The 13,826-nt window shown below is 37.7% G+C and overlaps 2 protein-coding genes across 25 annotated transcripts in view; one reads left to right on the top strand and one right to left on the bottom strand.

The window, feature by feature from the left end:
- The window catches only part of LOC145992028 (uncharacterized), a 222,254-nt gene extending 220,025 nt beyond the window's left edge, over positions 1-2,229 (bottom strand). For 12 of the 18 annotated variants that reach the window (XM_083128083.1, XM_083128084.1, XM_083128087.1 and 9 more), the window contains exon 1: positions 1,824-2,228. In XM_083128083.1, the coding sequence (XP_082984209.1) occupies positions 1,824-1,982 (159 nt within the window). In that variant the 5' untranslated portion in view covers positions 1,983-2,228. Of the gene's footprint in view, positions 1-1,823 lie in introns of all 18 variants that reach the window. The other 6 variants (XM_083128077.1, XM_083128072.1, XM_083128076.1 and 3 more) reach the window with 2 other exon arrangements.
- A 658-nt stretch (positions 2,230-2,887) lies between these two features.
- Positions 2,888-13,826, top strand: part of LOC145992022 (uncharacterized) — a 101,307-nt gene continuing 90,368 nt past the window's right edge. For all 7 annotated transcript variants that reach the window (XR_014442119.1, XM_083128040.1, XM_083128037.1 and 4 more), the window contains exons 1-2: positions 2,888-3,249; positions 4,819-4,980. Coding sequence is in view for 6 of the 7 variants with exons in the window: in XM_083128040.1 (XP_082984166.1) it covers positions 3,097-3,249; positions 4,819-4,980 (315 nt within the window). In the remaining variant the exon portion in view is untranslated. The remainder of the gene's footprint in view (positions 3,250-4,818; positions 4,981-13,826) is intronic.

Here is a 13,826-nt window from a genome sequence, read left to right as displayed (position 1 = left end):
GGAAAAAAGGAACAACAGTAAGTACTCGTTAATGTAAGAAATAGACATTATTTTCGTTAGAAATTCATTATTTCACCTAAAGAAATGGGTAACGGTAGTATAAGCCGGAGACGGATTTCTTAAAATTTACAGGAGTAAAGACGAGAAAGTACTTACGGAATTGCGTTCTTGAGGAAAACCCGGGGAAATTGTTTTTTAGAATCGTGCAACGTATTTTGCCTGTAAATAAGGTATTTTTCGTCAATCATGCATCTCCGTTGTACAATAGCTCGTGCCGCCATTACAGTCGACTACGTGAATCAAATGTTACGTGCGTTAGGTTATGTAACCCCTTCACAGTGTAGCAACCACGCGGTAGTTTGACAAGATGACGTGGGCGAGTTTTTTTTTTTCCAATGTAAGGTAAGACTCTAGTTTACATCCTTTTCCTAAGGAATACGTGTCATATATCGTTGGAAAGCTTATTTTATAAGGAATTCAACAACGTAAATCCCAAAGCGAGCAAAAATTTCCTGAAGGAGTAAATCGAGAAACACCGATGCTGTCCAGATATGAGCTATTGAACGTACTGAGGAATTTTTTAGATGATGAAGCACATAATAAGGGGTGAAATGAGTGCTAATGGAACCTAACCTAACAGGCCTAAACTAACCTCGTAGGCATACCTCGACCCCGTGAATGGATAGTGGGGCTATCGTGAACAGAAAGTGCAAAAAGAAAAATGGGTAACACTTTACTATACCTGAGACAGATTTCTTCAAATTTACAGGAGAAAGTACTTACGCAAATCATTTTCTGTAGCGTTGTTTATGTTCGGGAATGTAATTTTGATTCATTTTAATGCGAATGCATGTGGTTTTGTACGAAAATCTATTTCCGATGCGCTATTGCTGCTGCCGCTATTTGCTTCCTGCATGAGAGCACAATACGCTCTCGTATTGTCCGTGTATGCTAAATTGAACGAAAGGAGTGCTAATGGAACCAAACCTAACAGGCCTAACCTAACCTAGTAGGCATACCTCGTCCCCGTGATGTTTTGTGGGGCTATCGTGAATTTTTGGGCTAACGTCAATGGTTTTTCTGGCTCAAGGAACGATCAACGGTAAGCTATCGTCATGTTGTGTGTGGAAATAAACAAGAACAGTAAGTACTCGTAAATGTAAGAAATATACATTACTATCCTAACAAATTCAATTATTTCACCTAAATAAGTGTTCCGGAATGCAGAATAGTACGTTAGCAATGTAAAAAAGTGCGAAAGAAATGATTCCCAGGTGTCTCAGGTATAGTAAAGTAGTACCGAAAAATGTACTTACCCGAAGAGATGCCGGATGCCGCACAACGATCGTGCACTGCGAACGCAAAGAAGCAATCACCATGCAGATAAGGACGTAAAGTAGAGTCTAGCCTCAATTTTCGCTTAAAAACCTTTTGTGAATAGTTTGTGAGGCATTTATTGGCCATTTATCGGTTCATAAGTTTGGAAACACTGCACATCAGCTGACGATACTGCACAACGTGAGTCAAAATTTGCGCGCCGAATTAGCAAAGACCAATAAATGATTATAATGTTAAAAATAACGCTTTCTTCATGGGAAAAAAAGTGATCCCCAGCTTGAAAAATCTTCCGCTATGCATATTGGGTAAGTAGCAATGATTTTTATTTGAAAACAAACGAGTTTAATGTGTCTCCTGCTTATACTACTGGTACATGTTCCGCAATACAGAAAAGTATGTTAGCAATGTAAAAAATTGCGAAATAAATCATTGATAGGTGTCTCCGGTATAGTAAAGTAGTACAAATACAACATTTCGATACTTACTATAAGAGATAAACAGTTCAGTATCTTCTGCAAAACGTTACTGTGGCGAATTCCAGTATGAAATATATTTAGCTTGGAATCATCATAGAGTGTCCCCAAACAAAAACGACAAAGAGTCTCGAAATTATCCCCTCTCTCCATATTTAGTTTTTGGTTCATACAATTTTAAATTTTAAATCATGAAAAAAATGTTCAACTTCACACTTTCCAAGATTTCCTTCACATTTGTTTCACAAATTAGACCGTTGCACTGGAATTATTTTTAAAACAACGTTTGTCTAACGCTAACGATTCCGTTGCTTGTATATTTGAATGTAATAGTGAAAATATATAGTATTTCTTGTCGGAAACGTTTGTTTTGCCGGGTTTAGCAAGGCGCAAGGCTCCTGAGAAAAGGCGAAATCAAACAATAAGAGAAGTGTTCCTCCTGTGCTGAACTTGTGGGATCCGCGAATAGAGTGCGGGACAGATTTTTTTTGGTCGGGACGGGATATTTTTTAAATCCCAACATTCGGGACAGGAAGTATTCGCCATTTCCCGGCAAAATCGGGAAATTTTCGGGACGGGAAATTATCGAAATTTCCCGAAGCTGTGAAAATCTCGAATTCAGACGTCATTTTCACTTTGAATGATTGTTTTTGCATTTCTGCAATAAAAACGAATAATTTCCGATAAGTTCCAGAAACATACAATGCAGAAAACGTCGAAAATTAACGACGGTATTTCCTGACTGTTCAGGATCACGAAAAGTCGAGAAGTAATTCCCCAAATTCGGAATCGGGAGGGGATTTTTTTTTTTAACCGATCCCGCACACCCCCAGCGTCCTAACGTATTCCCCAAAGAAATTAGTTCAGTGTTTTGAATTAATGCGAAAAGAAAATGTATTAACTTCAGAAATATATTATCTAATATGTTTTAAGGTGTAAATTCGCCAACTCTATTAAACGAATCGGTTATAATTTTTTTCTAGCAAATTTGACACAAAAAAAGAAGATAAAGAATCTGGTAAGTTTACTACTTTTGGATTTGGCCAAAGTGGTTACATTTAGCAGGTTGAAAAAGTATGATCTCCTCGTAAAAGTAATTCTGTTTATAATCTGTGGATTTGTTTGTAAATAATGACAGAAAATTTTGTTGTGAAGTATCTCCAAGCTTAATTGTTTGAAGAGCCATAGTATATAGAGTGTACTGTATTAGCCATGATATTGTTAAAATTTTCTGCTTAATCTTCTAGCTGTTGAAGAACAAAAAGAAATTCGTTGTGTACTAATAATGGAGAACGGGAACGGCAGAGTCGGGAGTCTAGATACCCTATGTCGGTTTTGTTTGAGTACACTCTACGACGATGCTAAATTGAATATTTTTAGAGCTGGAAGTCAATGCAGAAACATCATACAGAAGATACTGAGTTGTTTGTCTCTTATAGTAAGTATCATGCATGTATGATCATTGGATATTTCATTTGGGGGATGATTGGGTCACAACATAAGAAACTGCATTAAATTGATTGCAAATATGAAAAATCATAGTAGAAGCTACACTTTTTTTTTATTAAGATGCAATGCATGTTTTGGTATCAGTTGTATAAGCCGGAGACATATTAAACTCGTTTGTTTTCAAATAAAAATCATTGCTACTTACCTCATATGCATAGCAGAACATTTTTCAAGCTGGGGATCACTTTTTTTCCCCATGAAAAAAGCGTTATTTTAAACATTATAATCATTTATTGGTCGTTGCTAATTCGGCGGGCAAATTTTGACTCACGTTTTGTATCGTCAGCTGATGTGCAATGTTTCCAAACTTATGAACCGATAAATGCCGCACAAACTATTCACAAAAGATTTTTAAGCGAAAATTGAGGCTAGACTCTACGTCCTTATCTGCATGGTGATTGCTTCTTTGCGTTCGTCGTGCGCGATCGTTGTGCGGCATCCGGCATCTCTTCGGGTAAGTACCTTTTTCTTTTTACACTTTCTGTTCACGATAGCCCCACTATCCATTCACGGGGTCGAGGTATGCCTACGAGGTTAGGTTAGGCTTGTTAGCTTAGGTTCCATTAGCACTCATTTCACCCCTAAATATGTGCTTCATCATCTAAAAAATTCGTCAGTACGTGCAATTGCTCATATCCGGACAACATCGGTTTTTCTTGATTTACTCCTTCAGGAAATTTTTGCTCGCTTTGGGATTTACGTTGTTGAATTCCTTATAAAATAAGCTTTCCAACGATATATGACACGTATTCCTTAGGAAAAGGACGTATACTAGAGTGTTACGTTAAATTGGAAAAAAAAAACGCTCACACGTCATCTTGTAAAACTACCGCATGATTGCTACACTGTGAGGGGGTTACATAACCAAACGCACGTAACATTTGATTCACGTAGTCGACGGTAATGGCAGCACGAGCTATCATACAACGGAGATGCATGAATGACGAAAAATACCTTACTTACAGGCCAAATAGTTTGCACGATTCTAAAAAACAATTTCCCCGGGTTCAGAAAGTCCTCAAAAACACAATTCCGTACGTACTTTCTCGTCTTTTCTTCTGTTAATTTGAAGAAATCCTTCTCCGACTTATACAACTGTTACCCATGTTTTATCATGTATATTATTGAATTTAGCATATTGGCAAAGCAACGTATGTACTGGTATATGGTATCCATATTATCAATGACATACAGTTACCAAATGATAATAATAAAATTACTGTGATGTTGAGACATTCAGCATTATTTTTAGTATTACTTTTACTAACTGTGAAGTATTCATATTTTACATGGTGTTCCTACCTTATGTTGTACTGTCCACTTCAGAAATTTTATTATTGCTTGTTTCAGTACTGTGATATGAACCTGTCTTAAGACAACATTATTTTTTCACTTGCCTGTATTTCAGAGGGTCTATTTTTTCCTCCTTCAAACATGTCTTGTGTGCATACATAAAATTGCTTTTTGTCTTGACTAATACTTCATGGATAATTTTCAGGTCTCTGAAGATGACAGTCTTCCAAAACATATCTGTTCATCATGTGCGGATAAACTTGATAACTTCCAGGAGTTCCGAGACACCTGCCATAAATCAGAGAGCTTGCTGATTAAATTATCCTCATTGCGAGGCGTCTCTGTTGATGATGTACCTAAAGCAAGGGTGAGTGTGTAAAGTACTGCATTCATAGGATGTGAACAAATTTTTTGGGTAAAACTGTAGAAGCCGGGAATCGGCTGTAACTCGTTTATTCTGTAATTGTTGACATTCGTACTTATTCTGCATTGCGAAAGATTGTTTCACAAGGGATTTTGCTTCTTTTAACGAAATTAGTATCTATTGTCGACATATCGAGTAGTTATTGTTCGTTCTTGTGTCGCTTCCTGAACATTCAAAATGGCAGGTAAATCTTCACTAGCGTTGTGTTTCAACCTTCTTGACAGAAAAATTCCGATGACCACCCACGAATAGCCCCAAAAACCATTCAAGATAGCACCACGCACCATCACGATAAGGTTAGGTTAGGTTGCTTTAGGTGGCAATATAGTGAAAAAAACTGTGTTTGGAAACACTTACTGGGGATTACGTCATCAGATGCTCGCAACATCCGGTTCAAGTACATTGCTGGAAATGCATACAACAGCTTTTGTGCATCGGACGGACATTATTATAGAAAAATACATGAATTAGCGGCCAAATACCAGGTGTATAAGCTTAAATCTGCTGTTTTGTAGTCAGATAAAATAAACATGGTTTGTTCATAGAAAGCAACAAGAAATTTATTCAAAGTACTTGCCTTCTCGAGCTACACATTTTGCCCACCTCTCGGGCAATTTGTGGATACCACGCCAAAAAAAGGCCTTCTCTTTCGAGGCAAACCACTCATCAAGCAATTTTCGGACGTCTGCATACGAATCGAAGTGCTGCTCAGCTAGGGCGTGGCCCATCGACGAAAACAGATGGTAGTCGGAAGGGGCCAGGTCTGGTGAATGGGCAGGATGGGGTAGCACCTCCCAGTTGCGTGTCTCCAAGTAGTTTTGGACCAGTCTTGACGTGTCCGATGGGGCGTTGTAGTGGAGGAAAATCAGCTTCTCATGTCTTTGTTGATAATCCGACCTTTTGTCACACAGAGCACCGTGCAATTTGATCAGTTGTTGGTGGTAGCGGTGGGCAGTGACAGTTTCACCAGGTTTCAACAGCTCAAAGTAGACAATACCCTGTTGATCCCACCAAACACACAGCATCGTCTTCCGGCCGAAGCGATTTGGTCTCGAGGAAGATGTTGATGGTTGGCTGGGATCACCCACGATTTGTTGCATTTAGGATTCTCGAAATATATCCACTTTTCATCGCCAGTCACAATCCGATGCAGGAAAGACTTTCTTTTTTGTCCGGCAAGCAAGATTTTGCATGTGTTTTGGCATCTCTCCAGCTGCTGATTGGTCAATTCATGCGGCACCCATTTTCCGATCTTTTGAACCATTCCCATGGCACGTAGACGCATGGAAATGGCTGCTTGAGTAACACCCAATTGCTCAGAAAGCATCTTTTACATTCGGGTATCGTCCTCGTCCAAAAGAGCCTGCAATTGATGGTCCTCAACCTTCCTGGGCCGATTTTCACGCTTCTTGTCACTCAGGTCAAAATTGCCATCTTTGAACCGACGAAACCAATCCCTGCATGTTGTTTCCGATACAGCACTGTCACCATAGGCCTCCACAAGCATTCGATGCAATTCGGCAGCTGATTTCTTCAAATGGAAGCAGAAAAGCAGAGCTTCCCGCATATGCTCTTGTTCTGGCACAAAACTAGACATGCTTACCACAGGAACACTGTCTGTTGTTGTCTGCACGTGCTGACGATGTGCACTGATTCGTGTTGGCAGATTTCCAACTCATACAAACACCAGGTATGGCGTGCCCATGGTAGCTTCATACGCTCACTAACGCCATCTATGAGCAAACAGCAGATTTAAGCTTATACACCTGGTACATTGAAAAATGCAAGAAAACACTTCTACGACCTTCCGTAATTACACAGAAACTCAATTCCGTAAGTACTTTCTCCTGTAAATTTGAAGAAATCCGATTCCCAGCTTTGACAATTTTACCATTTTGTTGTTCTTATGTAATAATAAGAATAGCAAGTCCTTTACTTAGTGGGTGAAATTCAGCCATAGGCAGTGCTTTTTTTTATACAGGGTGACCTATAATTAGATGTATTCCCTGAAAGGGGTTAAAGTGGAGGCAATTTGCAATTATCAATTTTTACATGCATTGATAATTAAAACAAGTCTAAATCACTTGTTAAAGTACAGCTTCAGTTTTCATCTTAACTGATTCTGTCGTTAGGGGTTTTCCATTAAATTAAAAAATCTATTTTATTAATTTCCAACTATTCCTAAGTAAATAGAAAATAAGAAAGGTCAAGAAAAAGTAATGTAAAATTCAAGAATTTTCGATGTGTTATTCTGATAGACACCCTACCCTGTATGTATGAGGATAAAGAATAATGATTGTTCATGCTAAAAAAAATTGTAGATAAATAAGTGCATTACGCAAATATGTAACAGTATTTTCCAGTGTCTCGTGTGATTAACATTGCATCACCATTGGAAACTGAGTTACGAGTGCTGGATCTTTCTCTCCTGATAAATGAAGCATTTTGTTATAAGTTTTTAAAAAGTAATACCTTTAGAATGTGTTTTGATACACATTGGCTTTAAATCATTTGAAATTTTAGAAAGAAAACAAGCATTCATAGTTATTCATGAAATTCTATTTGTCTCCGGTGACCAACTGTAAAAATTTCAACTATTTTTCTATTAATCTACAGATTTTAAGGTTTTTACAAAAACTGAAATATATTTCAAGATGCAGAAACTGCAAATAAGCAAGATATTTAGCGTTGAAGTGTGATTAGTCTAGCATAGGTCCAATTCCTAATTTTCTGGACAACTTTCACCAGTTTTTGAAATGGAAATTTCATTCTCCACGCACGCAAAATAATGAATAAATTAACGTGCAAATTTGGGGAATATCGAAAAATTACTATTAGCATCAGGCCTAGATACAACATCAAACCTAACACTCCTAACCTAACAAAAACGTCAGACTCCTATTCACATCAAGCCCAACACTCCCAGCATAACAATATAAAATTACCATTACATTTAAATTGCACAATATTTCTTGCCAAATACATCAATGACATTTGCAAGAAGAACATTGTCAAGAGTTTGCATATTCAAATATTTCAAAGATATAGCATGTTTAGTACATATTTTCCCTTTTATTGGTACATTGACAGCGGATGGGGAGATATTCTTCACCATTCCTATTAAATTGTCAAGAATTGAAAACTGTTAACCATTCATCCATTGCTCGACTTCTGAATTAATCCATAGAATTATAGTGCTCGAATGGTATAGTGTTCTGCTTTTAACTGATGGGACCATGTATATAAAGTAAGCACCCACGGGACTTCAAATTGTGTCTCCCACATCTGCATCGCATCCAGAGGGATTCACAGTAACACAACTGGCTTCGTTTAAATATGCAAAGTTGATGTTTTTTGTGTTACAAAGCCTTGTTCTGGGACAATCGTCACTCTTTCACAACTGACAACCTAGGGATGATATTCACCATCGAGTTTTTCCTTCCTTTTGTTAAGAAAAAAATGTTGTATAAGTGCATATTTTCACTATTTCAGTTTATATATATAAATATTTTACATGTTTTTACCACATAAAAATCCATGCCCTAATAATATGGAAGTGGGCAGAATATCGTTAGATATGAAATCATGAAGAATACAGGGGCTTGGACATCCACCCAGAGTTGCTAGATATGAGTTGCCCAAAGAAAAAGATCGAGAAGGTGCTACCAGAGGAGTGGATATGCAAACTAAATCTAAGGGAGGATGTATGATGTAATAGCAGACCTACAACAGATGGGAACTAGGGATTGCAGAGAAATGTAAAATAACAGAGCTTCAGTAGTGTTCATTTGAGTGTATTTTATGTCTAAAATTATATTTTTGCATGATATTTGGCATTACTTGATGTCTCTCTGAATGAGAACTAATTTGCAGATACAGTTTTGAATGTGTTGCACAGGTAGTTGGAATCTTCTACTCCAGCTAAGTAAATTAATACCAATGAAACGTTTTCCGATTTCTCTTGGAACTAGGGAGGGCAACAAAATCCAGATAATTATTTGGATTGTGCAGATTATCCACTTATTTGGATATCCAGACAATCTGAATACTGGGATGTGCTGACAGCTCAAGTGATAGAGATTTCTATAAACATCGTAGTCATTCTGTCCGCTTCAATAATGTCAAGCCCTCGGTTTACGTGATTGTAAACTTTCACTCCATGGTAGAAAAAAAGTCAAATATACCTTATTGGAAAGCCAGAAGTGAGTGTACTGCTTTTAGATAAAAGCAAGACAAAACAATTTTCACTCTATCTCTTCTTTATTGTAGCAAAAATGTTTGTGAAAGTGTACAGTTCTTTCTTGTGTTTATGTAAGAGCCATTCAATGCGAAATCACCCAGAGCAGGTTCCTTCATACATACTTGGTCCAATATAAGAAATATGTAATATTAGACTTGTCCAGCAAATACAGATGGGGGACAAAATAATACGAACACCTGTGAAATTGGAGAAAATCTTTATTAATATGGGGTTGGACCACCCTGTGACTGAAGTACACTTTCTATGTGACGTGGGATGGACGCATAGAGGTCATGCACAATGTTTAAGGGAATATGGAGCCATTCTTCCTCCAGAGCAGTCTTCAATTCCAAAAGTGTGGCTGGAGGCGGACTTCGGCACGCAGCTTGGACTCCAAATATCCTCACAAATGTTTTATAATGTACAAGTCAGGAGACTGTGGGGGCCATTCAAGATGTCCTACTTCATCGTCATGTTCTTCGAACCATGTTTGGACGGACCCAGCAGTGTGGATAGGAGCGTTGTCGTCTTGAAAAAGCGGCCGCTCCCCAGGAAATAAAGTCTGGGCAAAAGGATGGAGATGATCCCCCAGAATGCTCCGATAGTGATTGGTGTTGATCTTCCCATGCAGAAAAACAAGAGGTCCCACACCGTGCCAAGATATCGCACCCCATACCATAATGGACCCACCTCCATGCTTCACAGTCGGCAAGAGGCAGTCAGGATGAAATGCATCTCGGAGCGTTCTCCACACGTAAACACGCCCGGTGGTCTGAAATAACGTGAATGTTGATTCATCAGACCATTGCCAGATGACTTGTTGCCACTGCTGCGGGGACCAACTTTTGTGAGCTCTGCACGATTAGCGTCGCTTGACAGCATTACGTGATGTCACCAATGGCTTACGAATTGCCACTCTGCCATGAATGTTTGCAGCATGGAGTTCCCTTTTGACAGTTTTGGTTGAAATGGGGTCCTGGAGATGCCTGTTCATTTCAGATGTTATCTCGGATAACGATTACTTGTGATTTCGGGCCACTATGTGCTTCAACACCCTCCTATCCCAAGCAGCAAGCCTTGTCTTTCGTCCACTGTTGTGCTTTGAAGATGCCATCTTAACTTGTGTTGTGTACGCTGTCATAACGGCTGATACTGTGCTCCTTGCACACCCCACAAGGTTTGCGGTTTCTGTCACTGTGGCTCCAGGTGAACGTGCTCCAACAATCATGCCTCTGTAAGGTCTGACATTGCAGCGTCTCTTGAGAGCGTACGATAGACGAATGCACCACCAATGACTGCTGTTGACAGACTAATACCTTCACCTTCACGGCCACTAGGTGGCAGACTTCAGTGCCAGGTGGTGCTGCTGTACTGCCGGTGTGAAATGTGGCATACTTTTTCACAGGTGTTTGTATTATTTTGTCCTCCATCTGTATGTTGAAAGTTGAAAATTTGAAGATTTTCAGAAATTGGGTGGACAAACAAACGTACCATGTGACACAAAACATGTCATATCTCAGAAACTATGTGGAATATTGTGATTATCTAGGTATTGTTGGAGAGGAGAAGGACAGTCCTAACAGAAAATACCTGCTCATAAAGTAGAAAAATCTTTGAAGAAAGTAATATGTTGTGATGAAAAGAAAACACTCCATTTCAGGTAATTGTTTGATAGGGAATCCCAGGTTTTACCTCAATGAAAATTGTTAGACAGCATTATCAATACATGTCAAAAATAATATTAAAAAAATCAGAAAGATAATATTTTTCATAGTAAAAATATCACAGGTTTCAGTATTGGGTGTATGAATCAATGTTTCCACTGGCTTACATTTATATTTTTGACAAATGGCCCTAAAACACTCACAAATTACCACTAATATGAGTACACCTAATATTGTTAGAAATGTCGAACGAGTGGGAGAAGCATTACTGTGATGTTTATCCACTTTTAGTTCACAGAAATTGTACTAAGACCAGAGTTTTTGTCCAGAATGCATATGGGTCAGTTCATACCGAATGGTCCAGCACTGGTTGCTTGACCATTTTTAAAATTTTCAGTATTTTTGTTGTTCTAACAACAAAGTAGGCATTATTTTTCTAAAACTTGATTTTTTTTAAGAACGGTGGCCATTTTTTGTTTCATGACTTCGGGTACTTTTGGCCTTTGCAGACAGTTGTGATAATTATGATAACTCAGCTAGGAAAAATGACTGAAAGCTGTGATTAACAACATTCTTTTCAGTACATTTCATGTTTTATTTTATGTTCTGTGCCTTCTTTCACCATCTCTAATGAAAATGGTTGAAATTTAACAAACATCAAAGTTTAGGATATTTTTTAGTAGAGAAGTAATATAATGTCAGAGCTATATATATATATATATATATATATATATATATATACAGGGTGTCATTTTAATGGTGCCCACGGACCACAGATTCGTATAGAGGACATCAAAACAAACAACTTTTTCCAGTAACATTTTTCTCTTTGGTGCGTCGATTCGACGCTACAGCCGTTCAAAAAAGACCGTTTTGCCGCCTGGATGCTGGCAACCCAACACAACATTTGATCGTACCTGTGACGTCATATCCTCCGGCGAAACAGCGCACGGCAGGGTTGCAAGGAACACACAAATGTTGTGAAAAATTACAAACTACCAACCTCATTATTAGCTGTAAAACGAAGCGAGAAACGCGTCCAGCAGACTGAACATCAAAGGCTACCAGCCAGAAGATCAGCAGTCATCTCAGGGGAAGAGGGAAGTGAACCAACGATACGAGAAATGGTAAAAAACTTATTCAAAATGAAATGTCAATGTCGGATTTTGTCTCAGGCTACATGTCAAATATCAACAACAATACATTTTATTGGACTTACAGCTTACATGTGGCTGTTTACGCCCAACTACATATCAAATATTTGCAAATCTCGTTGCAAGGTTGACATCTACAGGTTTGTGTCCAGATGTAACTTTTGTGCTGATAACGGAAGTATCCGAGGTTCACGTTGTTACATTATGACTAAAACACGTACAACCACAGTAACAATCTAATGATGAATCAGTAGCGAATATACTGCCCTGTTCACAGATGCAACTATTACATGTGTCTCCGGTGCATAGATAAACACATAGTCGTCTTAGAGCTTGTAGTATTACTACTACTTATATCCCTGTATTTTCAATCATTTTTGCCACTTGGCTCATAATGCTCTGAATATACATTATATTATCTGTTGCTTACGTTTGGAATTTTGAGTTTCTTTCATTTCTATTTTGTCATCTGTTCAGTGTGTCACAGACAACTAGTATCAGAAGGACGAAGTGGATAGACTAAATTGTAGATGACAACTTGGTAACTAGATTTGCAAATATTTAACATGTAAGCTGAGACAAAATTCGATATGACCACTTCCACTTGAATTTTATTTTCTTTCTACCATTTTTCGTATCGTTTGTTTACTTCCTGTTAGGTTACAGAACGTGTTTTCTCGTTTTGTGTTACGGTACATAATGTGGCTGATTGTAGCTATGTCATTTTTCACAGAGTATGTGTGTTCCTGGCAACCCTGGAACGCATCGCTTCACGACGGGATATGACGTCACAAATGCAATCAAATGTTGTGTGTGGTTGCCAGCATTCAGGCGGCAAAACTGGCTTTTTTGAACGACTGTAGCGCCGAAATGACGCACCAACGAGAAAAATGTTACTGAGAAAAGTTGTTTGTTTTGATATCTTCTATACGTTTCCGTGGTCCGTGGGCGCCATTAAAATGACACCCTGTGTATATATATATATATATATATATATATATATATATATATATATATATATATATATATATATATTATATATATATATATATATATATATATATATATATATATATATATATATATATATATATATTTAGATAAAACACATAGGCTACATCAAAAGTTTTGGCAGAAAGTGTTTGAGCTCTGCTACTGGTTTCCTCTTTTAGTTGTAGCTTTTTAAAAATGCTTGATTTTATTTATATTATTTTTTTCTTCAAAATTTGAGCCTCTATATCTCTGATGGGGACCTAAAAGGATTGATATTTACAGTGTAACGTGTAGTCTGAGAAGTATCTAAAAAAATTGAGATTGATATTCATTGGATAGCAAAGTTAAAACAGGGAGAAATTTGTCAAAATCCTATAATTGCTGTTATTAGTTACAAAGAAATATTTACTTCTTAATAAACTATTTTGTAATTATAATTATTGTATTTACTAATTACTAGGGCTCGGAAGTTGAAGACCTATAAATTGCCAAAAAAAAAGACCTATAAGAGACCTAAAAATATAAAAAAGGACCTAAAAAAGAAAAAAAGGACATAACATGTGATCCAAATTAATTAATAACTTCAGTTATCCTTATCTGACTTGAGATATTTGCATGCGCATGCTGTCTGGTCATATACACCGTGCTGAAAGCTTCAAAACAAGAGAAATTTGCCACTTACAGCACGTCTTTCTAGCCAAGTTAGGGTAAAGGACCTTGCTTCAGTCGTCCAAAAAT

This window comes from Lepisma saccharinum, chromosome 9, assembly GCF_977018435.1.
Source record: "Lepisma saccharinum chromosome 9, izLepSacc3.1, whole genome shotgun sequence".
Lineage (NCBI taxonomy): Eukaryota > Metazoa > Arthropoda > Insecta > Zygentoma > Lepismatidae > Lepisma > Lepisma saccharinum.
This window is presented reverse-complemented; position numbering and strand designations above follow the sequence as displayed.